Source organism: Bicyclus anynana, chromosome Z, assembly GCF_947172395.1.
Source record: "Bicyclus anynana chromosome Z, ilBicAnyn1.1, whole genome shotgun sequence".
NCBI classification, from domain to species: Eukaryota; Metazoa; Arthropoda; class Insecta; order Lepidoptera; family Nymphalidae; genus Bicyclus; species Bicyclus anynana.
Genome location: NC_069110.1, coordinates 17,547,741 through 17,574,217, shown reverse-complemented (window position 1 = coordinate 17,574,217; position 26,477 = coordinate 17,547,741). Strand labels below are relative to the sequence as shown.

General features: G+C 35.5%; 1 protein-coding gene across 2 annotated transcripts in view; it reads left to right on the top strand.

Annotated features, from left to right (window-relative positions):
- The window catches only part of LOC112045741 (homeobox protein caupolican), a 125,197-nt gene that overhangs the window by 43,559 nt on the left and 55,161 nt on the right, over positions 1 to 26,477 (top strand). The window contains exon 2 of one of the 2 annotated variants that reach the window (XM_052890551.1): positions 8,238 to 8,533. In XM_052890551.1, the coding sequence (XP_052746511.1) occupies positions 8,267 to 8,533 (267 nt within the window). In that variant the 5' untranslated portion in view covers positions 8,238 to 8,266. Of the gene's footprint in view, positions 1 to 8,221; positions 8,534 to 26,477 lie in introns of both variants that reach the window. The other variant, XM_052890550.1, reaches the window with a different exon arrangement.

Below are 26,477 nucleotides of genomic sequence, written 5' to 3'. Positions count from 1 at the left end.
ATTTTTTCGAGCCATTTTGTATGGGGCGTTTTTCAGGGATCCGCGGCAGCGCCGCAAATCTGACTCTTTAAATCCCTGTAGCTCCGAAAGTAATGATCGCAGATACCCTGTTCCTTTTACAAAATTGCTTTACTATTAGTATACTCTTAATTTATATACAATTTAAAAAACTGTCATCATCCCTATTGTATTAATAGCAGGTATAAAGTTATACTATTTTGCAGTTAAGAGTGAAATTCAACAAGGCTCAATTACAAAGGATTTGTCCTGTCAACTTCTGCTAACCATGCTCTACTGAGTGTGAGACTTGGATGACGTCAATCGGTTGCAACGATGACATTTGAAACATATGCAGCTAGAAAGTACAAATATACCGCTTTGCATTGCGTAGGTAAAGAACTACACGCTCCACGAAGATCAATTTACAATTACAAGTTACAAACTTGAATTAAATAAATAATAAGTTATCAACATTATGTAATGTAAGATCTCATTATATCAGTGAAATTTTAATTGACAATAATGGTTATTTTATATAGTTTTTCACAAACATAGCGCAATATTTTTCCGGAATAAAAAGTAGCCTTTAAGCCACACAATAACCTCCTCTATCTACCAGTAAAAGTAGTATCGGTTTCAAAAATTAACTCGGAAAAAATTTTGTTTGACAAAATTTTTAAAAAGCTTGATTGTGAAAGCTTTAGAAAACATAATTATTTTGAAATCAGAGATCAACATCATCATCATCATCATTATCAGCCCATGGACGTCCACTGCTGGATATACGAAGCATCTTGCATGGACCTCCAAATACAACGATCTCGAGCCGCCAGTATCCAGTTGCTTCCTCCAATACGCTTTATGGCCTCGGTCCACATGAGGGGGGGGGGGGGTCGCCATCCCAGCCCCTTAGAACCCCAATATCCATCGGCTCTTCGAACTATGTGGCCTGCCATTGCCACTTCAGCTTAGCAAGTCTCTGAGCAATTATTTTCGTTCCCCTACGAATCTCCTCATTTCTGATTCGATCACGCAGAGAAACTCCAAGCATAGCTCGCTCCATCGCTCGCTGAGTGACTATAAACCTTCTAATAAGGCCCATAGTTAGCGACCAAGCTCGGATCGTTAGGTCATCACTGGAAACACGAACTATCCGAAGACTTTCGTCTTCCAGCACTGAGAAATTTCGGACTAAAAACTGTCGCGGGGTTTCCCGAACGCTGCCCAGCCAAGCTGGTTTCGGCGATTCACCTCTTTAACTGGACTGCGTGTCCTAGGTATATTATATTCCTTTACAATTTCGAGCGCAGAGTCCTCAACAATAACTGGGTGGAGCGTAACATGAGCATTAGACATGAGATTCGTCTTATTCATTTCATTTTAAATAGATAATAAGATCAAGTATAAGAAAACAAAGATAGACATTTCAATTGTAGTTATATATGTATTGATTAATATTATTTAGTTAATGTAATGCACCGAGTTGCACGAGTAGAAAATGTTCAATCTGTTGAGTCCTTAACGTAGTCAGCTTGTTGATAGAAACGTTAGAAATAATAATAATTATCTATCACTCATTCATAAAATGAATGAGTGATAGATTATTATTTTCTCATTCATGCGTTATCACATTAGAAATAGGAATCACTATTATATTACGTTATCTCGGTGAAAAATAAATGATCTATTTCTCGTAATTGCTGTGTAGAGCTACATTAGTAGAGATAACACCCTCTATATCACCCGCCGATGCCTAATGAATGGGACTGCTGACCTGTCCACAGACTAATAAATAACAGTATATTCAAACACTCTATGTCTAACAGAACTCATTATTATTTCGCTATTAGACTGTATTCTAATGGTTAAATAATTTGATTAACAAAACAAAGACTCTTTATTAAGAATGTGTTTATATGAAATTTAACAAAACTGTTACAAATTTATAGTACAAATTACTCATTGATTCATGTAATTGAAAATATTAGTGAAAATTCCTAATATGTAACACTTGCTTGGTGAAATGTGAAGCAAATTGTATTTTAAAACAGTGATTTATAACCGATTCAGCTAAGCTTTACAAATACGAGTACATAAACGATTAGTTTGGTGGCATGGCAAAATCAATAGTTATGACAAATATATAAATATTAAATACGACAAAATGGTTTATATTTTATGCATATTATGTATGTATAAAATTAAAGGAAATAAAAGTATAAATTTTCTATACTTATATTTCATTCGTATAGTTTACATTTTGCAGGTATACCGCGTTAGTTACTCTGTGACCACAATGGATATCGCTAGTAATTGCAGTATTCGATCAGTAGTTACGCAATACCGACCTCCATGATCGCAGCAGTTTGTATAACGGCTGTATAACTGTATATTGTTTACTGTAACCGCGTCGGTATATTAATTTATGTTGCTCTCCCAAGCTCACAATGCTAAGGCCAGAATATACATTTCAATATTTATTTATATATATATATATCTATATCATCATCATCATATCATCCGATGGACTGAGAGATCAATAGATTTTTTTATTCTTTACTAGCCCTTGACTACAATCTCACCTGATACCATCAGTACCATCATCATACCAGTGATGATGCAACCTAAGAAAGCAGGCTAACTTGTTAGGAGTAGGATGAAATCAAGCCTCTCACCAGCTAGACCTGGACCAATTCAGGAAACTATTTCAGACAGACGGGCATATAGACTTTGGAAGAGCATTCCAAACCCTAGTCTTTACATGAGACCTGGCCTTTACATGTGGCCTAGCCTTTACATGTGGCCTAGCCTTTACATGTGACCTTCCATTTATAGTGTAATATTACAAGGTGCGTAACCCCGCAACAGTGCTTCAGAGGTCCTCATAATACATAATCAAAAAATCTTATAATTTTTAAGAGGATTAAATACTTAAAGCTACCTTTATAAGCTACAAAGAAAACATAAATTACTTTTTTTATATCGTTATCTCTATATTGTGTTTAAATTAAGTTTTTACAAACCTGTATGATGCATAAAGGTGCATAAAAGAATAAAGTCAAGCTGTAGGTACGCTAATTTTGTACGTGACCACTCTTTTATTATCCGATGAAATACCAAAAGGAAGGTCAATTATTTTACCCCTTTACGTTTGAATAAAGTATTTTTATCTGTTAGATTAAGAACCTGTGAAGCCATCTTCGTAATACTTGAAGGTTCATAAACCTTTACTCCTCATCATCATCATCATTATCAGCCGATGGACGTCCACTGCTGAATATAGGCCTCTTGAACTTCCTAACAAACATCCGACTTGCAACCCGCTTGATGTCCTCGGTCCACGTAGTGGGGGGTCGACCAACACTGCGCTTTCACACCTTTACTCTTAGCATAGGTAAGTAATTATGATAGGCAACTGTGAACTTTATACCGCGCTGGCTTTGACAGATAACAGTTTTCAAGGGTCCAGAAGACACTGTTAAAGGTTAAACTTAAAAGATCTATAGCAAAGGGTTGTCAAGAAGCTGAGTCTGGCAGCTGATGACACGGTTTATCGTGATATCTCATAGAAAATAAAAAAATATCCGTTCATAGATTTATAACACAATTTATAGTCTGTAGTCGCAGGATTCGTAAGCCGTTTTATGTACCCCGAAATGGGAGCCCTTGACGCATCTGTACGCTGCGATATGCTTACGAGTACGCTTGTGTGCGTGTCGGCCAGTGAAATTAGCTTAGCTTACTGCTAGCTAGCACAGAAGTAGCTTACGTTTTGGAGTGAAAAAATGTAAGGTATAAATCTAAGTACCTTGGTGTGAAATTATGAACTTGACCTTTTAAAAGTGCTTGTAAACAAAGCCTAATTGAAATAAATGAATTTAGATTTTGATTATATATTTTGAAAATCTGTATGAACTATTAAAACCTCTTAGCTTCCAAAACATAGATTTGTATACTAGTTACTAAATAAAGTTTGACAATAGTTACCGCAAAATACGAACAATAGGTATCTTGTAGGCTATGTGAAACTGATTTGAATTTTCTGTTTTGTCTGTATATACGAGATACCCCTCGCACTGTTAGCAATGGATTAAATAACTGTGGAGTATGTAATGTAGGTAATGCCGGGATTTGACGTTTACGGCTTCGGATTACCCATACAACCTCTATAAGTCTATAATACCCGGGCACGATAAATGTTTTGGATTTACCGCCGCTATAGGTGGAAAATTTCCTACGAAACCGATGTAAAATGGCGATCCGAATACGTGTTAGGGCGGTGGAAGCCATACAGGGTCAGATCACCTGTACATTATATACTTTAGCTACCCTACACTGCGCTAGGCTCGAGTTTCCTTCAAGTTAAAACACCCTCTTGACTTGCACATACCCGCACATAACCAACCATGTTATTTTTAAATAATAGTAGTAACATTGTAAAAGCTAGTATCGCTTCATAGTTGACATCCAGGCGACCCCAAACGTTTCGCGTCAACGCTTTTTTATTCGAACAGTGTGCCTAGTGGGAGATTTCAATATTTTCATACTGTTACTATCGCGTTGACGTAAACGCGAATTTATATGGAATTGAAACAGTTGTGCAGTAGTGCCACTAGATGGCGCTGTTTCAATTCCTTTTACGTTAACGCGATGGTAACAGTATCAAACTGCCACTAGGCCCTCTGGTAACGAGTGGGATCCGATGTCTGTGTTTCCTGTCACCTACAATCTAAATACCTTCAAAGTTTACTAGGCACGACTGCAACGAAAGAATATTTTCCATCAATTCTAGGCATTGTAGGCAAGCGCATCAAGCCATTAAAAGAGTTAGTACAGCGAGCGCATGAAATCAGTTATAGTCAACTATTTCAGAGTTTTTCTCATCTGCGCATCGGATAAACCAAAAGCCTTTTCCAGAAAATAGAGCAAAGTTTTGGAACACAGCTGTAAATAGACCAGCCCTAGCCGATCTAATCAACGACTTTCATCACAAAGCCCAACTTTCTCTTATTTTGCACGTTGTTGGTTTCAACTTTTAGTAAAAGTCGAACCGCAAACGCACTCGTAATAATGGGATACATAATTTAAAATCGGGAAAGTCCCTAAAATCGCTTCGCAGCCAAACTTCAAGTCGACGTAGAATATAAAAAAACACACGTAGATTAGGCACAATACATTCAACAAGTTGTCATCCAAAACGTCCAATACATCACGAACCTTATTAATGCACAAAGATTTCATCCCCAAATATAATTTATTTTATCCGGAAATATCCTATAATAACACGGCAAGGGCACAAAAGGTTTTAATTCTTGTCCTTTTCTTGTCGATATCGGATCGGACGGGTGGCATTTTTCGGTTTATAATCCCATATGTCCCATTGAAAGGACATAGAGCGACCGCGAACCATTTTTCATTCAAACGACAAATATTTAGAAAGTTATTTATACACGTACGGATTCGCAATAATCGACTGTAAACAGATTTAAACATATAGAGCGGATATTGTGGTTTTAGAATTTAAATTAAAGTCAGTGTTTTCCATAATCCTTTAATTTATTTTAATATTACGGAAATGTGCATGCCGTGTCTACCTTCATTTGATTGTGCAGAGCCTTGTGCTTGTGGTTTTTTTTAGATTGTAGTTGTGTAAATGCTGCAACAGTCACTGGTGGACCAAATAAATAAATAAATAAATAAACAAATAAATAAATAGATTAAAGGTTACGAAACGTTGAATTTAAATACTACATTACTTTTCTAATAGGTACGAGTTAGTACTAAAGCTACGCCTGTACGTATATGTATTTTATTATCTATCTCAGATTAAAATATTATTATCAATGTATAGGCCGTACTTTTGAGTAGCCTCAAAAGTACGGCCTATACATCCTACGGCCCATCATAAAAATGGCATACGATTTCCTTTTACATAGTAGTCAATGAATCTACCTACCTATACCAGATTCTACGTACACGTACGAGAAATCGGGAACAATAGCTAGAGTTATCGAGGCAAAATATTGCCAAATGGCAAAATTTTCATCACTATTGTCGCTCTGTCACACCCATCACTTACGTATGACGTTTTAATATCTTCGATCCTCAATTAGATTAGTCGTATAGAATAATCTTATTGTCCACGCAAAGCGGATGTTTATTTTACAACCGCCATAGATTCAGGTAGTCACGTGCAAATATGATAGGCTTCATATTATGTAGTAAGTAAGTATCTGCATTAGGAACTTTTTTACCACACATCGCAAGATATTGTATGTTTCTTTAACTATGACTGAATAAATAATTTTTAACTTGACATAGCCTCATAAATGTTAAGTAGTTGTTCATTATTAGTGAAATGTTATTATATTGTGAGTTTTTTTGAGTTATTTATCGTAGATCGACACTTTAAATGTTGCTAAATATGTATTTAAGCCAAAGTTTAACCAGTAAGCCGTAGGTACGATGCACAAAACGAAATTGAAAAAGTAAGTAAAAAAAACATACATACAGCCGAACGTAGAACCTCCTCCTTTTTGGAAGTCGGTTAAAAAGAGCGCGGTTCAGAGTCGTCGTCAATATGTAATTTTGTTTTCAGAGATATAAGTAACTCGTAGCGAACATCTTAGTACTGCAGGACGACATCTGTTATATCTGTTAGTGTTATAAAAACTCTTTTAATTTGCGTATAATATTTTAAAATTGGAATCCCTATAACAAAAGGGGCCCGCCCGTTCCCATTGTAACGTACGAAAACGTATGAACTCATCAGATAATTTCTTCATACAGCGTATGAAAGGGTATCGGCAGCGTATCCGATTTGCGTACAACAATAGTGATGTGGCTCTTACTTTAAAGTCCATCGATATTATGTTTTTTGTTTAATAATTTTATACTTGATTTATAAACATAATATTTATAAAATCAACTGTAATGTTAATACTTTCAAATATAAAGACTTACTGTTTGTTTTATATTCGTAACGTACCTACTCTTTCTTATAAGTAACTCATAAGTCAAAGTTTTCAAAACTGTCCTATCGTTATAATAAATATATTTATGTCATTAGTCTTTACTTAAAATTCATATTTCTACATTTATACCGTATTTATGCGTAGATAAAAATAATGGTCTAAAGAGCAAACAAGCTATGCTTGTATACTACATAAAATAACTGGTAAATAAATAAAAACACTATAAATTTGAATAAAAGTCCAATTAGGTATATCATTCTGTCGACATCATTGGTTCTGTATCGATGACAAGTTTAAATATTATCGATAGTTCAGCATCACTAAGTAAAAAAGAATGAGTTAACGCGGCAGTAGGCACCGCCCATCGCCCCTTGCACTAGTTAAATCGTCATTTATAAGCCATCACAGTTTTTTCGCGTGCAATATCCAATACGTCAAGGTTTTTTCAAGCCGTCAAGTATGATGGATAACCATGTGAGCTTACGGTCTGTTTGCTATTAACATCAACCGACTTGAGACCCGACTAGACTAGACTATAGACTACGTTGTTTTAATGGTGGAAAGTGGTTGGGTTGTTATTCCCAAACTTTGAATCTGATGATAATCAACATTCACTGCTGGCTACTGGCACTTTAATTATTTTCCATTGGCCTTAAAGTTACAAATACAACTACGCAACGCGTTAGTTGCGTCTTATCGCGACAACTGCGTTATGTGTGAAATAAATACAGTCAGTACTGAATTACAATGATTATTATCGATTTGAGTCTGAGAAAGTAAAGATTTTAACGAAAGTATAAATATCTCACACTCGTTAAAATATAATAATTCTTGAACGTAAAATAATCGAAGGTGACGCACTTTCTTTTATTAAAAGTTCAAGTTACACCCAAACCAATCACAGTCCCTTCCTTCTGCGTTATTTGCTGTCGCGTTTGCTGTTCTGACTGCAATTTGTAATGTCACACTTCATAAATCGCAACATTTAACGCACAGCAGATAATTAAGAAATTCAAAAAGAAATGGAAAAATAAATGCACACTAATGACGTTATTAGCAGATTTTTCTGTATTTTATCTAACACGTCGCTATCATTTCCGGTTGATGCATTGATAGCAAATCATGCGTTGCGATTTATTAAACGCTATGCGCACGGAGGCCTCCTGTGTATCAATTTGTATGCGTGCGTCTGCAATAGCGAATGTAAAAACGCGCCATAAAGGCATTTTAAAATTTACAACTTACAGAGCACCATATCGACAGCCTCCAACAGTCCGCCGCCGCCCCAGGGGATGAGCAGCGCCGCGGCGGCTCGGCCGAGCTCGCCGGCGGCATCGACAGCGCGGTGTTGCGACACCGGCCGCCCTATATTCCAGGACCCCATCACTGGGCAAACGGTCTGCTCGTGCCAGTACGAGTTCCTCAACTACCAGCGGCTGGCGTCCGGGGTGCCGCTGTCGATGTACAGCGCGCCGTACCCGGACGCGGCCGCCGCGGCTGGCATGGCAGCCTACTTCCCCGCGCTCGCCGCCGACCAACCACCCTTCTACGCGAACACGGTACGTCACTAATTATCTATGAACCCGCCGGTCTATTCACTAACTTTGAGTGATTCAAGTAATTCATGAAATTTACCAACTAGCCAAATAGTAACTTAACCCACGTGATTTTTTATTCATTATATTTTAATGCTTACAGACTGATAACACTTACGCCCGAAATTAATAATCAATCCTAATCCGTTTTTTCCCATCTAATATTGATATATCAATCCATTTCTTATATAAAGCATGTCAATAAGCTATCCTCGGAAAGGATTTGCAATCTTAAAAATCAATCTTCAGTGGATATCATAGGGTATGTAGATGATATTGCCTATTTGACATTGTCATTTTCGTTAACGACGGGTTTTACGGAATACGAAATATGTGGTTATTACTGATTTGATTTTCATTATATTAAATGGCTAATTTATGTCAAAGTTAGTGATAAGAGCGGCTTGGCCTGCTACTAACTTGCACATCAATTCTCTACCAACACTTTGAAAACTAAAACATGTATGGGGATAACTTGAATTTTTTAGTTTTCGAAGTGTTAGCTTTTGTAGTCAGACAATAATTGCTGTGTTACTTGACAAGGCTCTCTGAATAGTTTGAGGAGAAACTACATCATTTTATACAGTTGCAATTTTATCATCAAAGAATTATAAATATAAAAAATACCTTATAACTTTGAACAATTTAAGATTTAAACCCAAATTTATATTTTAGATAAAATTAAACAAATTTGTAACCGGCTATCTTCCAAAGCCATGATAAGCCAAATTAAAAATGATGGAGTTTAGGAATAAGCTTGAGCTGATAAACTTTCATCTTTATTCAATTATTGACGAATATATTTGCATTGACCAAGTAATAGGGATGATAACAAAAAAAAATTTAATCACCGGCAAAATAGATTGTATGTAAATGTATACTTTTTTGTGTTTGTGAATGTTGTTTGTGTGTGTTTTCATAATTTCCCACCAAGATCTATGAAAGAACACCCAAGTGTTGTCGTATATCGTCACATGATCTGACCGTCAAGCAACGATCTAGTTCGCGGTAGGCCTGTGACACTGGAGAAAAGTGATCTCGAGTTAGATAGCACGACCATGTTGCACGGAAACCACAAAACTACGTCGGTAATGGATGCCTCGACATCTAAGTTGCTAGAGCTAAGTCTCGTGAATGTGTGTTCATAAAACCCAACACAAAAGCATAACGTATGTTAGTTACCTATGTGTATCAGTCTGTTAGTCTAGATTGCAGACAGATTCAATATAAACGCGGTTTTATAGTTTATTTATTATAGTTTGGATGGAGGCTTGGACCGAGACCGAGACTACTTAAATTTTAACATAGCCAATGACGGCTTTGTGTCAGACATTCCTTGAAATCGAAATATCTTTTTACATAACTTTTTACATAATTATTTACAAGTTAGCCCTTGACTACTATCTCACCTGATGGCAAGTGATGATGTGATCTAAGATGGAAGCGGGCTCATTTTTTAGGAGCATGATGAAAATCCACACTCCTTTCTGTTTCTACACGGCATCGTACTGGAACGCTAAATCGCTTAGCGATACGTCTTTGCCGGTAGGGTGGTAACTAGCCACGGCCGAAGCCTCCTCACTAGCCATAGCTGGAAAAATAAAAAAAAACCTCAATCGGCCCAGCCGGGGATGAGCATTGTGTGTTATAGCTTGGCAACTTCGTTCGTAACACTCCCGATGTTGCGCGCGGGCCGCAAGGCATGTAGAGATGAATGAAAACCCACGATGCGTGCGGAGACTGTAAAAAAGGTGTTGCAAGACTATAGAATATCGGCTAAAATAAACTGTTTTGAGAAATTTTCAGATTCACAGTTTTCAATTTATTCCGTTACAAACAACATACAGCCTATCTCCTGCAGTGAATAACCATTGGTTAAGATTATGGTAATGAGGAATCTTGGAAAATATTAATGTCAGATGAAGTAATATTTATATACGCGGATATGTATGTCGGTACATTGAAAACTTTGTACGCGTTTACGTAGAAATACGGTAATAAAATATAGCTAATGTGATTCGGTTAAGATGTCGGCTTGCTGTTGGTAAATAACACAACGTGCAATTGCAAATTGTTTTATAATTGCAAAAAAATATTTTGTCTGACAGAATACTTTCGATCTTTGATCTTTGATGTTGACTCTACATCTCCTGAGGATGCCTTGGTTTCGGGGTGAAACGTACGTATTGTCAAACCTGGGTGACGTTGTCGCATGGGTTCGTCGGCTTTTAGCGTATAATAGCAAAAAAAAATTATTATATATTCATGATGAACTTCCGCAAAGTAACGCCTGCTTCTATCCAAGCAATTGTTTTTTTCATGCATATTATGTAAATGGTAATATAATGATCATCGCCATTATCAGTTTATTTTTAACCGACTTCAAAAGAAAGAGGAGTCAGATTGAAGGGATACTAAGCCCGTTTTGTGTTAGTTTAAGCCGTTTCTGAAAGAAATACATGAAAGAACACTGTCTGAAAAACCTTTATCTTTATGATATTTTTGCAAATCTTAAATTAAAACAACATCGTGTTAGCACCGCCTTCAAACTGATCAACAGTTAAAAGATTATAGGATATATATAACATAGTATGATGTTATTTATCGCTGTTTCATTTTTTTAAAGTCGGTTGAATTTTTTTGATTAAATTTTTTTTTGAGGTATATTATTATATGCTAATGTCTAAACCAACATGGTAGTTAATAATGCTATATGATTAAAAATTATGTAGGTAATGTGTTGGTATCTCAGATATAACGCACTATGTCCCTAAATAATACTAAACGATGTTCGTGTTGTTAATTTTATTATTCGACTTGACGTGCAAACACAGATAAACTGCGGTTTTATATGACAAAATGTTTAACAGGCATAGTAGTCGAAGATCAAAATGTGGAAAGTAAGCATACGATAAAGCATTTTAAACTATATTCCTTTTAATGAAATAACAAACTAGCAGACGGCCACACAGCGTCCGCCCTTAGATCTCCATAATCCGACCCTGTCGCAAAATCACTTTCTTAAAATGCACACAACTTTTTAAGAAATTAAATATCACTTGTCACAAACGTTGAAGAAATCACCGTGAGGAAACCTGCATACCAGAGAATTTTCTTAATTCTCTGCGTGTTTGAAGTCTGCCAATCCGCATTGGGTCAGCGTGGTGGACTATTGCCTAACCCCTCTCATTCTGAAAGAAGACTCGTGCTCAATATGGGTTGCTTATGATGAAAAATGATGAATGATGTTCTTACTCATAGTTTATATATGTGAGTCAATCTTAAGGTGGGCTCTTGATCTATAAGCCTCACGAAATGTAAGTAATGCGTGTTGATTTGGCCTACATTCTACAACACAGTCATGAGTTTATGCAAATAAGTAGCCAGTGGACTAAAGTATACAACGTTCTGTAAAACTCGTATAATTGATTATTATTATTATTACTTAGGTAACAATAAACATTTTCTGATTAAGAATCATCATCATCATGCCATAATTGTCACTTTACCATCAATTTTTTTTCAATGCATTATACAAGAATCAAGTCCAAGTCCTCGAACTTCAGTGCTCTAAGGCTACGGATTAAGAACCCATTCGCACAAGAGTTTTTTTAACGGACGTTAAAAAAGCGTTCAAATACAACAAATGCATTCCCAAGTATATTTTTATACGACAACGTTTTTAAAACACGACGTTTTTTTTTCAAGCAATGTTCCATTTTCAATTTTAATTTACTTTCATACTACCTATATTTGAACGTTTTCTTAGCGTCCGTTAATAAAATTCTCGTGCGAATGAGGGCTTCTCACTTTGCGTTTTTGAGACATTTCTCACGGTTCTCAATATCATAGCTTTCTCTACCAACACTCGATCGTCTCTAAGTTGTAACAAGTTAACAAGTAAAGCTTGTTGCTATAACACCGAAGTTTTTGTCTTATTTTTAAGAAAATATCTTTTTTCAGTACATTATAAGGGTATTTATACTAGATCTATATTCTACCTAATGACAACAATTGTTAGGGCTCCGTAACCCTTATAGTTTCGTCATATCCGTCTGTCCGTCCGTTCTTCCGCGGTTTAGCGCAGAGATTATTACTACTAGAAAACTGTAAATTAGCAAGAACCCTACACTGCGCGTGGCCCGACACGCACTTGGCCGGTTTTCTTTTTGATAATTATTTTCACTTAACCCTTTTGATATATCTTATTTCGCTGCTTTCTGTCAAATTGATATTTGGAGTGGTGTAGTGTAGAGTTTGGACCAACTGCCTTGTATCTATCAATAACGATAATAAAACTATCTGCTACTAGCGGACGCCCGCGACTTCGTCCGCGTGAAACTCGAAACTAAACTTTCAACTACCCCTACCCTCCCCCCTACCCAACCCTTACCCTACCCTACCCTACCCTACCGGTACACCGTTTTCTAATTATTATTAATATGAACTTTATAAAATAACAATATAGCTCAAATAGACTACGTTTTAGTTTGAAAACATTTGTATGGGAAAAAGAAAAGGGCTATTTTTATGGTTTTTCCGGCAATTATTCGAATTTTTGTCGCCGTAAAAACCACCCTAGAACTTCAACGAACATTTAAAAAAAAAATTGGCCAAATTGGTCCAGGCGTTGTTGAGTTATGCGCTTACCAACGCATTTTGCGATTCATTTTTATATTATAGAAGATTAAGTATGGCAACTGTTTATTATCTGATTTCAAATCTTCTATTGGTGACATAACCACCTCGCACGTGGTGTGTATCGAACTTGGCCGCTTTCTGACATTTTGTGTTTAATTAATAACCAAATGCCGTTACTTTTGAGGCCATTGCACTAACAAACACAAGTTATCTTGTAGATGTTTCATAGATATCTTATAGATGTCTAGATAATGAGTGTCGTTTTTAGGGTTCCTTATCCAAAGGATAAGTAAATGGAACACATCAAAACGGCTAGTCGTATTTTCATTATACCAATTACTAGTGAAAGCCCGAGACTTCATCCGCGTGAAATTTAGTTGTTAACAAATCCCTTGGGAACCATGGATTTTTCGGGATGAAAAGTAGCCTATGTATTAATCCAAAGTAAATTTCCATTAAAAATTTCAGCCAAATCGGTTCAGTAGCTGCGGTGTAAAAGAGTAACAAATATGCAATCAAACATCCATACAAACATTGGCGTTTATAATATTCGTAGGATAGTATTAGGTATATTAAAATACTTTTAGTATGACTGTGACAATAAAGATTTGGCTATCGTTTCAAGTATTTTTTTTGGTATTTTCTGCTACATAAACCATAGCAGTTTTTCAAATGGTTTCTATGCACATCCTTCGGAAGTGACTAAGCATTAAGCATTGAAGACTGAATATCCGTTTCTCCGATTGAAGGGCACAAGGCCGCGAATTATTTGATTTATGTCCTGGCTTCTTTAACCTGCACTCGGAGACCACACCAATAAAACCAACATCCCAACTACGGGTTACTTATGTAATTTTTTTTTTAAATTCGAATATAATAATATCAGTAGGTATTTACGTAACTTTTTACGTCTATAGGCGTGACGTGGTTGTTGGCTGTTTATCTGTATCTTCAATATTTTTTTAGTATATTGTAGTTTTTCTCATATCAACTGGTTTATCAGCCATAGGCGTTTATAAGAGGGAGGGCCGGGTGGGTCGTGCCCACCCTAGATAGTTCCTGTGCCCACCCTAGAATTCTAGGCTAAATACTGGTAATTTAGAAAAAAAAATTAATTGACTTTTAATCATGTTGGAGGCTAGGCTCACCCTAGGAATTAATCCTAGATACGCCGCTGTTTCGATGATCTATTTGTATAAAAAATATTTTTTATTGTATTTGGATACGGAACCATTTGATTATAGATCGGTCTTGGCCGGTTTGTTACGAGTTGCGGATTTCTCGGAAAGCAGTCGTTTACGCGTTTTAAAACAACTCCTTAACGTGGTCCTGCGCTATCTTGCCAATATCTATAGATTCAATGATAAGAAGGTATATTTTTATCACTAGCATTTCACTGTTACTTTGTCCTCATGGAATTTTCTTACATATTGAACACTCAATTTAACAGAGTATAAATTGAATGTGTATTCATTAAATAAAATTACATAAAATCGAGTTAGGACGGTAAAATTATAACAGTAGAACAAAAAAAGATATTTTAATTGTCTGATTGTGTGTATATATGTTCACATTATTCGCTGGATTGGATCCAGTGCTTCAAAAATTCAAAATTCTTTTATTTCATTTAGGCTTAGTTTACAAGCACTTTTGAAAGGTCAGGTATATGTCAAAATTTAATTTAATCTGATGGTGGTAATAATATCATCAAATCATGTGTCTCAATCGGTGAAGGAAAACATCGTAAGGAAACCTGCATACCAGAGAATTATCTTAATTCTCTGCGTGTGTGAAGTCTGCCAATCCGCATTGAGCCAGCGTGGCGGACTATTGGTCTAAACCCCTCTCATTCTGAGAGGAGACTCGAGCTCAGCAGTGAGCCGAATATGGGTTGATGACGACGAAGATGTCCCCAAATGTTCAAAAGACGTCGTCAAAATGCAAAACAGATAGACACTTCCGTAAATACAACATTAATTTGTATATTTCTATATCAACATAATCACAATACCGGCCCAGCAAATAGATCTTTATCTTTGGGAAACTTTATCTAATTTTAACCATTTTTGATCGTTGATAAATTTTAATATGCCATTCGTATTATATTAAATTATGTTTAAATGTTATCTGTGTATCATTTATAAGAATTTATAGTGTTATAGTGTTAACACCTACATAAATATTTCTGCTCAGCAGGATTCACACCTGATTAAATTACGATTAAATTATAAAACAGAATTATTAAAATCGGTACAGTAAACGAGATACGTGATAGCCGAGTGGATATGACCTCTGCCTCTAATTCCGGAGGGTGGTGGGTTCGAATCCGGTCCGGAGTATGCACCTCCAACTTTTCAGTTGTCTGCAATTTAAGAAATTAAATGTTCTCTGCGTGTGTGAAGTCTGCCAATCCGCATTGGGCCAGCGTGGTGGACTATCGGCCTAACCCCTCTCATTCTGAGGGTAGACTCGAGCTCAGCAGTGAGCCGAATATGGGTTGATAATGATGATGATGATATAATGATAATAATTAGAATTTATGGGTTTATTGTATCTAAAATAATTTTACAAGTATTATTTAATCACACTATCACACTACTAAAAAGGCGAAAGTTTGTATGTAAGTGTGAAAGTGTGTATGTTGTATGTTTTTTCGATTGGAATTTTTTGTCAATCTTTCTATTGTAAAAATATCATAATTACTCGACCACAAAAATACAAGCGGGAATCAAACCCACAACAAATTTTACATTAAACCGCAGAGATTGTAACGTTTATTCAAAACACCAATATAATCGTTTAAAACATTTTTTTATGAGGTAACAAAATATTCAAAATTTTTTATATGCTATATATTCATTAGTTAAGGGACTTACACACGGGAAACATTTTGTCTTGAAACATTGTGTCGTGTCGTCTCGTATGTTCTACATGAAATTAATCGATTCTCCCTTTAAAAAATTGATAGTCCACAAACTTGTAATAAGACAGTATGTAGGTAATATATTTTAATATATCTACAATAATTATATTTTAATTCATTTGATTCCTTGTTAATGGTTTAAACAACTATCATTTTGTCAATACTGAAGCTTACTTACCATCGTAATTTACGTCCACGCATTCAATAAGCCCTCATTCGCACGATAGTTTTTTAACGGACGTTAAAAAAGCGTTCAAATATAGTATGAAGTTAAATGAAGGTCTATTTCCGACGCCAAAATTGAAAATGCAACGCTACTCGAAAAAAAAGCGTCGTGTTTTAAAAGCCAAGCTAAGCAAGCAAGCAAGCAAGCGTAAGCTCTCGTGCGAATAAGGGCTAACAAAGCGACAATGCGACAAGCATGCGACATGTCTCCAGTGTGTTTTTATCATGTTAAAGCAATTTTTTTATTGAGCGAACATTCACAAGTTCTCAAATATGATCGTTAATTAATGTTAATGTGATATATTTAAAAGATAATTGAATTTAAAATCAATAATTTCCATAATGACTTGAGAACGAATTCATTGTGGCACATTATATTCATACTGACATAACCTTAAAGCTTTGGTAAATGATTCCTATCAGCATTATCAGGAATGTTTGAAAGATTTGTTTGATAGGAAGTTAATTAATGCCTGACTTGAGGAATTAAGTTTGCCTTATATATTTAAATATATATCACTTGCTCAATACGTGCTATTTGAACCGATATTGCATATTTTTATTTTTTGCATTAAAATAAATAAATAAAATCTTTATTAACCAAAACTAGATACAAAAAACCATAAGATTGCCTGTGGTCTCCACACTAGATTGATCTGTATTGTGGAGACCAGGTAGGATTTTCTAATGTTTTCCGTTGGACTAGGTCTAATTACAAAAATTACAATAAATAGGACTACATTACAAAAAGAAATACATTTTAGTGATAAGCACCTAGTGCGTGTACTATCGAGCGATGAGTGGCAAAAGTACGCCCATATGCTCCAAGCCATGATGAAAAGAAGAGAGGAAAAAGAGAGTAAACAAAAGCGAGAGTGCTAAAGATAATATCAGGAAGGTCAGCGAGAAGAAATGTAAAGCGGTTTCGTGCTGACCACGGAGTAAAAAAGAGGTTGTTATAAGTTTGACGAGTCTGTCTGTCAGTCTGTATGTGCCACCATAGCTCCCGAACGGATAAAGCGATTTTAATTTAGAATTTTTTTATTAAAGGTGACTTATATGCGAGTGTTGACATGTTGCGAGTGTAGACATGTTTGATGAAAATTGGTTCAGTCGTTTAAAATTTGTGGGGGGTGAAAGTGGGGAAGAATAATCGAATGTCTGTAAATATACTCGAGTGGGGTCTCAAATGAAAGAATATTTATGACTTGATCGAGAGTGTAATTATTAATTTTAAGACATCAAAAGACAACAAAATTATGCTTATGCTATTGAGATTTACAATCGAACACTGTAGCGTTAAAGACATTGAGGTCAGGTTTTTAATTTATTTCTTTTGACTAAATGTTTAATGTAAAACATTAAAAAAACAGACGCTGTGAAACGGAATTTCGCTGTCCGTTCTTTTTTTATTTTGACAATCTGATACTCCTTTATTAATTTCTACTCAATACCTCGTATATTATAATTTGACAAACAGTAAAACATACTAAATATTAACCATACAAACAAACATACTCGAAGAAACATAATCGTCCTATGGGATAAATAGAACCTTGTACCAACACTTATTTTTAACACTACGCTGTCACTCTCAAAAAAGGAGCTGTTAAAGATATTAAGATATTAAATCCGGCTAAGGTGGAAAACAACTTTTTGTTCGTGTTGTAGGTACCTACATGTGAACATACATCAACGGATTACGAATCTAATTTATTCGTGTTCTTTATACTCGAAGGCTTATAGGGTGATATTTTGAGATAGCGCAGTGATGCAAAATCTGATTTTATAAATAACATAGACATCCTCGTTGGTACCTACATATTAACAGTCGCAGGAATATGAAATCATTGTGGATTCGTGTCTTTGGGCGAAAATATCAAGTCATAAGATGTAATTAACATTTCTGGCAAATATTTACAATTTTTGAATTTTATTTTGTGTACAAGCCAATCGTGCTATTCCTTCTATACTTGAGTCACCAGTTGGACTGACGACATCAAGCGAGTCGCAGGGCTTCGCTGGATGCAGGTGGCTCAGTATCGTGATGTTTGGAAGTCCAAAAGGCCTATGTCCTGCAGTGGACGTCCATCGGCTGATATGATGATGATGATGATGATTTGGGTTTTTGCCACATTTAGTGATAAAGTTGGCCGTTATGTATAATTTAATTGATACCTGTCCGTATTGGATCACTTTAGCCGGTTGAGCAAGAGCAAGTCACTCAGGTTGTCAATCGCCTTCTGGAGTATTGCTGGGGAGGCAATGTATAAATAACGCACTACGTATATCCATTATCCGTATCTTTCGAGATATTTTTTTTCCAATCTCATTTAGATTCATCAGAGTTCTAGACAGGAACAGGCGATTTTAATCACCTCGTTACTTTTAAACCCACTGACCCATCTTAAAATATTACCCCGTACCTGCCTATAATTGGTATAACTCCGTGAAGTATGCTTATGGTACGAATGTTTTGACATCGGATCCTAATTATTTGTAGGTAATGCCTTTTACGGGACTGAATGAAAGGGTCGCTATAATAAAAGTTATGGTAGCCGAACTTATAATCTCTTTTATAATACGATCACGATGTAAGTGGTCCAAGTTGAAATCTGTTAGAAGAGAGCTTAGTAGAGACATCACAGTGGTGTGCACTTCATAGATGCATAAACACACTGCCTACCCTCAGGAGTCATTCAATATCATCATCATCGTATGTCATCTTCAAACCGGGACCTTATTACGAACTTGTATTATTGATGGGATGTTTTGTACAATTCATACATATAATGCCTACCCTAGTTGAAAGCCTTGTGCACGTCATTGGACATAGGATACTTATTTACTAATCAGCCTTCTTCGTTGTGTTTTTCTTTGTATATTGAAGTTTAGTAGTCGGTTTCGTATATTATTATTTAATTTTGGAGATCTACATTTTATTCCCGTATTCCCATGGGAATGGGAACTAATCGGGTAAAACCGCGAAGTTCTGCTAGTAGCAAAGAAAGTTATTCGATTCTGTAGAATTACCTTATTAAGTCTTTATTAAGACTTTATTAAGTCTAAAAACGACACCTTTGCCACATGTGTTGAAACAGGAAGTTCCTACGAGTGGTTATTATCGAAAAACTTGTAATTTATAGCTTCGATGAATTGAACCAAAATAAGATGCTCGCCACACGACACCCGGCGGTTTTGGTTAACGACTGTCATCATTCACAGAACACTTTTAATATCCACGACACCTTTGACTGATTCCATGAATATACACTTTAATATTTGATGACATCTGGCATAGTAACTGGTATCCTACTAAAGATATTTTTGTCTGTCATTTTTTTAACGTTATATATCATCTATAACACTATAACAAAGCCGTACATAATTAGTCGTAATTCATCATTTGTACCTGAAAATTTCCATTCACATACTCACCTGTACCGCTCAGAAGTGACGGCATATTGCTCAGAGGTTTTTTCTAAGCGTTATTCACGTGGGTTCATTTCACAGGTAAATTTCTTTTTCAAGGGCTCGTAGTTCGTAGCGTGTGCTTGGCTGCAATCATGCTTGCTTGATACAGTCTATGGTGGATCGCGTTTGCCTAGAAGATGCCTATTCACTCTTAACTTAAATATACCCATGCTGTAGGGGAAACGGAAGTAAGAACGCCTGTCGGCCATGATTGTTTATATTTCAACTGTTTCATGACGTCACTATAACAAAGTCCTTACAAACGGAGCGTTTGACAGAAATAGTAGCAATTATTTTTAAATTTAGTACATTAAGTAACATTGTGACGTTACAAAATGGACGACAGTGTTTTTGACGTCTGAAATTTTTTTTAAATTTTAATAAGTTTTTTTTTTAAAAGTTTTATAAGAAATCCTTAATTTTTATTAAATAACTAGCGGACGCCCGCCCGCGTGAAAGTCGTTGTAAACTTTCAACTACCTCTACCCTACCACTACCCTACCCCTACCCCTACCCTACCCTACCCCTGCCCTACCGCTACCCTACCCCTACCCTACACTACCCCTACCTTATCCCTACCCTACCCCTAGGCTACTCATTAAGGCTGCACTTCTTTATTTTTGATTCTTTTTTTATTGAATAGGTAATAATGTTAACTTTTTTAGTTAGGGATGAGTGATGAGTGTTATAATCATAAGAGTAGACAAATTTAATTAGAAAGCTTCGAACTGCTAAGCTATCGGGAGTTACACGTGCTATTGTGAGTCAACCATAAAAGATAGACATATATATGCTGTTGTATTTTTATAGATAATTTTAAGGAGAGCATTTCCGTCATACATGATTTCTATGTAGCTTTAACCATTAAGGCTGTACACGCGACGGAAGCTTAAAAAATTGAGTAACTTCTCAACATTTCTCTTCACTGCTCTGCTGCTATTGATCGTAGCGTAATGAAAAGTATACTATAACCTGACCAGGAGTATGTAGAATAATTGTACCAAGTTTCGTTAAAATCCGTCCAGTAGTTTTTGTTTCTATAAAGACATACAGACAGACAGACAGACAGACAAAAATTTTACTGATTGCATTTTTGGCATTAGTATCGATCACTAATCACCCCTGATAGTTATTTTGGAAATATATTTCATGTACAGAATTGACCTCTCTACAGATTTATTTTAAGTATAGATATCGATATATTTCGGTTTCTTATTCTATCTATGCGAAATTAACATTGTGTGTAATAAATTTGATATGAGTCAACTACCCTATTCCTCAAAAGATTTCTCAAAAAATTGAAAGAAAAAGATCGAAACAAAACACACAGATAAGCTTTATTGGTAGCAACACCATATTTTTAATGGATTCCATAATCCCATTAACGTATAATAATATGTTCAACGGGGAATATTTTTATGGGGCGAATAGTTTTATAATCCGTTCTATGGTTATGCTGACACGCAAACTCGGGGCTTTTAGGGGCTCTACACACGAAATATTATTGTCAATCCAACAATATATTCCACTAAATAAAATCAATAACTTGTACAACATAAAACGATACTGTTAGAAGGTCTAACAGATTATTTAATGCCTAAAGCTTGCATAGCTTACATATCTATCTTCTATTTTATAATATAAATATTGAATATTCATAGTTTGTACAAAATAATTTAAGAAGATAACGGACAGTAAGGGATATTTATTGAAACGCAAATTTGAAAAAAAAGAGGTAAATAATAAATAATATATTGAATGTAGAACATGTATATTATGTAATAATTTTTAATACAATTAACCAACGACATTCTTAAAAGGCTGTGAGTGAAATTGTCTACATGATTGTGCGTCCTTTTATTATAAGATGTAAATGGTCACAACGCAATAAAAGAGATAGTGGTATTTACAGTTGTACCACATTTGTTTGAAATTTGTCTATTTCTCTTCACGAGTAATCTCGTTGATCGCATGTTACCACTACAGAATTGTTGATGTAGAAATATGTGTCTAAAGTTGAGGATGTAAAGTTAAGCCATTTAATAAATACTCGTATATTCATTCACCCGTAAACGTTTTTGTATACATTCTTGCTGTTTACCGACTACACAAAAGATTGTCAGTTTCAACCAAAACCCACACAATAGTAGATTTTTTAGGTGGACAAGTCAAAACTCCGTGATGAATCGTATACGAAACAAATTCCGCCAAGAGCGTGACCAGTTTTATGAAAAGGGTTCTCTAGTCACCTTATGAAAATTGTGAAACTGCAATAAAACTGTAAGTTTATTATCGTTTTCTAAAATATTTATTAATAAGTAAAATGTAGAAAAATCAATTATAAGTTACGGATGATAATGTTACGAATACTTCGTTAAATTCATTTAATTAGGTACCTACACGTATTTAATAAATAAGCCAGGGCATGTGCACAGCAAAAAGTGGCACGTCGATTCTCTTTCTACGAACACTAATAATGATGATGATTATGATGATGATGATGATGATGATGATGATGATGATGATGATGATGATGATGATGGTGATGATGATTAAGTATTATTTTGAGTCAGCATAATATTTGCAAAGAAACATAAAATAACCAACGTCATATGGAAATATACTTCTTACTTATCCAATAATGTACAGTTCTTTAACTTTACACTACAAACTTTTATATATTTATTGATATATAACTTTAATATAAAAAGTAAGTGAAAATCTTCAAAAATTATGTGGTTATTAGTCCCTATATCTAAACTAACTGATTGGTAGTAATATATCAGTCGATCAATCAGTTATCGAACGTATAAAGTTATAGTGCATTGCGTAAAAAAAACATTTATTAATTTTTATATATTATTATGTAAGAAAACACTAACTACTCGTACCAGTATAAATATTCCCTATCACCTTGCGGTACCCTAATAAAAATGCATACAAAAAGATTACCATTGACCCACAACACAGTTCTCGAGTCGGTGTAGTTAACACTTTCGCCAGAGCGATGATAAATGATGATGCCGACGTGAATGATTGAATCATCGCCGGGACACGTTCGCTGCCCTTTTCACACCTCCCTCGAAGCTTTACCATCGTAACCCAACATAATACTTAGCATTGTATAATACATGAACCTGTGTTGACGACCTCTGATTTCTGACCATAAAGTTTCTATGTTTCTGACGCAGTTGCTTACATTACCTTGTGACGTTTGCTGGAATTTAAAATTTACTATCAGGGCTGAAAAACCTTTGAGTTATTTTAAAGACAATGAAGTAATTGTGATTTTCTTTGATCTTAAGTGTTGATCCAACAAAAGACAGTAGTTAAAAAAAGTGTATTTTTTCCAATGGCAATAATTAGTATAAATTACACTAGGCAAATCATTAATAAAAACTGCCAGTAAATAGGTACTACAGGCTAAAGATAATGGAATGACAGTTCATGCTTTATGCAAATAAATCATTGATTGATTCATCGTTGAAGGCGTCAAGACGTTACAAATATACAGACAAATTATAAATTTAGAACTGCATGTCTGTCTGTCTGTATGTATAGTTTAGGATTTAATACTTTATTCTAGTTATAGCCCTTGGGCGACTTTGGATGTTAATTTCGTAACAATATACATGTCTAAAGTAATAAACGTATGTATTATGAAGGTGTAGTAAACCTTTTCCAAGAGGTGTGAAAAGCTCTAACTCCTCTCGTCCTCGGGTCATTCAAACACAATTTTTTTGGGAGAAAGTCATCAACAGAGATTAACTGTTTAATAGAAACTTCTTACATACTGTTATATATATACATTATAAATTACATTTTTTGAACGGATAGTAGCATGAAAACAAAACATACACATATATGTTCGATTAGGGAGGGTATGGAAAAAAAATAGATTGATGTATGATTGAAGTATGATATATTGTAAGGACACTTAGTTGAGTTGATGTTATTATAAACACCTGTTAAAAAGACATTTATTATGGTTTATTTACAGTAATTCCGGGTTAAGACAAATGAGACCACCACGGGGACGGATCGTTTGATCACCCTACGTTTAGACAAATGCGTTTTATAACACGACCACTTTGTATACTAAATATAGATTATAGTTGACGGCCGATTAGTGTAGTGAGTATATATAGGTATACTTAAAAATGTTTAGTTATTGACAAAAGTCTTCAACCAGTGCGTGTTGCCAGTGATGACCTATGGGCCTCTTATGAAGGGTCACAGAGCAGGCGATGGAATGAGCTATGTTAGGAGTATCTCAGAAGGATGAGGAGATCCGCAGAAGAACCATAGTCACCGACATAGCTCAACGAGTTGCGAAGCTGAAGTGACAATGGGCTGGGCAAATAGTTCGAAGAGCCGATGGACGTTGGGGTCCCAAAGTGCTGGAATAGCGACCCCGCACTAGAAAGCGCAGTGTTGTTCGACCCCCCACCAGGTAGACTGACGACATCAAGCAAGTCAAAGGGATTCGCTGGATGCTGGTGGCTCAGTATCGTGATGTTTGGAAGGTTAGGTAGTATTTTCAATGAAAACTCTAAGGCCGATTGACCTTTTCCAACATTTTCAATAATTATATATTATAATTTACACTAATAAGATTGTAAGTTATAATGTTCTCAATATAGACCCGCACGTGTGATCAGACGCGGCTGGCACAAAAAACAAAGAACTGTTCTCAGAGGCGTGCTCAAGGTTTTTAACTGGGGTAGGCACTACGCTAAATAATAATATATAGAGTCATTTATTATTACACTGGCGCATGCTCGCGACCTCGTCCACGCGAAATTCAGTTTTTCAAAAATCTTGTGGGAACCATGAATTTTTCCGTGATAAAAAGTTATAAAAAGCTCATTTGTTGCTCTATGATCTACTATAACTGACAGTGAAAACCTCGTTAAAATCAGCAGTTTCAGAGATGATTTCGGACAGACAAAAAATTTTTTTTGCAACAAAGCAGTTTTGCATGTATATGAAGTACACGCCACTCTACTAATACTAAAATGATGGTAGACCTACGTCAAGTTGTCGACAGAACACGCAGTGTATAGGTATCGTGGAACGAGAGCCTGCGATAGTTAGACATACTTCATTTTATGAGGGCTGAGTTTGTCAAATCCTGCTCTTACCATAGGTAAGACGGTAGCCAATTATGGAATTTGGATCGTAGTGGCTTTGTAAGGTTTCCAATATTATCATCATCATCATCATATCAACTGATGGACGTCCACTGCAGGATGTCCTGCATCATCAGTGCATCTTGTGGGTAACCCACCACTAGGTTTCCAATAATCTAAGTATAAAATATTTTTGGTAGTCTTTACGGGATACCCTGTGGAATCATGACTTCAGACATGAGACATTTATGATAACTCTTCGCTAAAGACTTTTAAAATACTCTTGGTGTTTTTCGAAGAGTTGCCGCGAAGCTAAGTGACTGACAACTGGGGAGATGATTTCTCACAAAATTATACCGATGGAAGTATTAAATACTCTTTACACTTGGAAGGTTGAAGGGGAGAAGGAAATAGACCCTGACTTTTCGAAGTCCATAAATGGCTTTTATACCCTCATATACATGTAAGAAATACATGCTAGATATTATTCACAGTAACACATTGCAAATAAGTTGCCTAGTTAAATTGCAGCCAGACATATTTTTCATACAAAATATAGAAAACCATAAACCAGTTCAAAAACAACTAAAACAGTTAAATTATGCATAAAAAAGCTTTTTATTTGACAAATTAAACTGAATAACTGATGAAGCTATTTTTATAACATTAATTAACTGTTTATATCTGGCAACGCCACAGTTGCAGTTTGTGATTCCAATAATACTTTTAACTTGTTTACGATTTAACTTAATCAAAGAGGGAAGTAGATTGAAATGTCTATGTGAATGTATTTTTTTATTATTTCTTATACAAAACAAATAGCAGATGGAGCTACAAGTATGTATTAATTTTGCCGGATCTTGTACTATACCGTAACTTATGGATTAAAGATGGGCTGAAAAATTTTCAGCCTTCACAAAATGAAGTATATCTGGCTACCGTAGGCCCTCAGTCCATGTATTTTTATAGCAACGACAGAGGTCGAGCAACAAAGAGCGACAGGGCGACTGGATTACGCTGTCGTGCTTGAGTAAAATTTATTATCGGATTTTAGAATCGGCCACCAATGAAGTTGTTGGGACAACAAAATCTTTTGATAGATTTATCCCGGCTGCCCGCATTAAGACGGCATCGAAGTTATATTCTTTACTCGTAATGCGCCGCTATAAATTTTTTCGGACCCTCTCTCTGCCTCTCCGATATGTTTTTACGCGATTTCCGAACGAATCCCCTATTAATAACTCGGAGCGTACATGAAATTCGTCATTATTAATTCATTTTTTTTTACAATGTAATATTAAAGATCATTCCGCTTTGCGAACGGTCGTTGAATGCTAACTTGTATTGTTTATAGTCTAAGAGTGGCGGGCAATTTGTATTGAGTCTTACATCACGTTTGTCTCCTTCCCCCCAAAATAAAACGTCTATTTATGTTGTCAAATCTTCATGTCTTTTGATATACACATGATACACAAATATCTTCTCTACTTTATTATTTCATTACTTTCGCTTG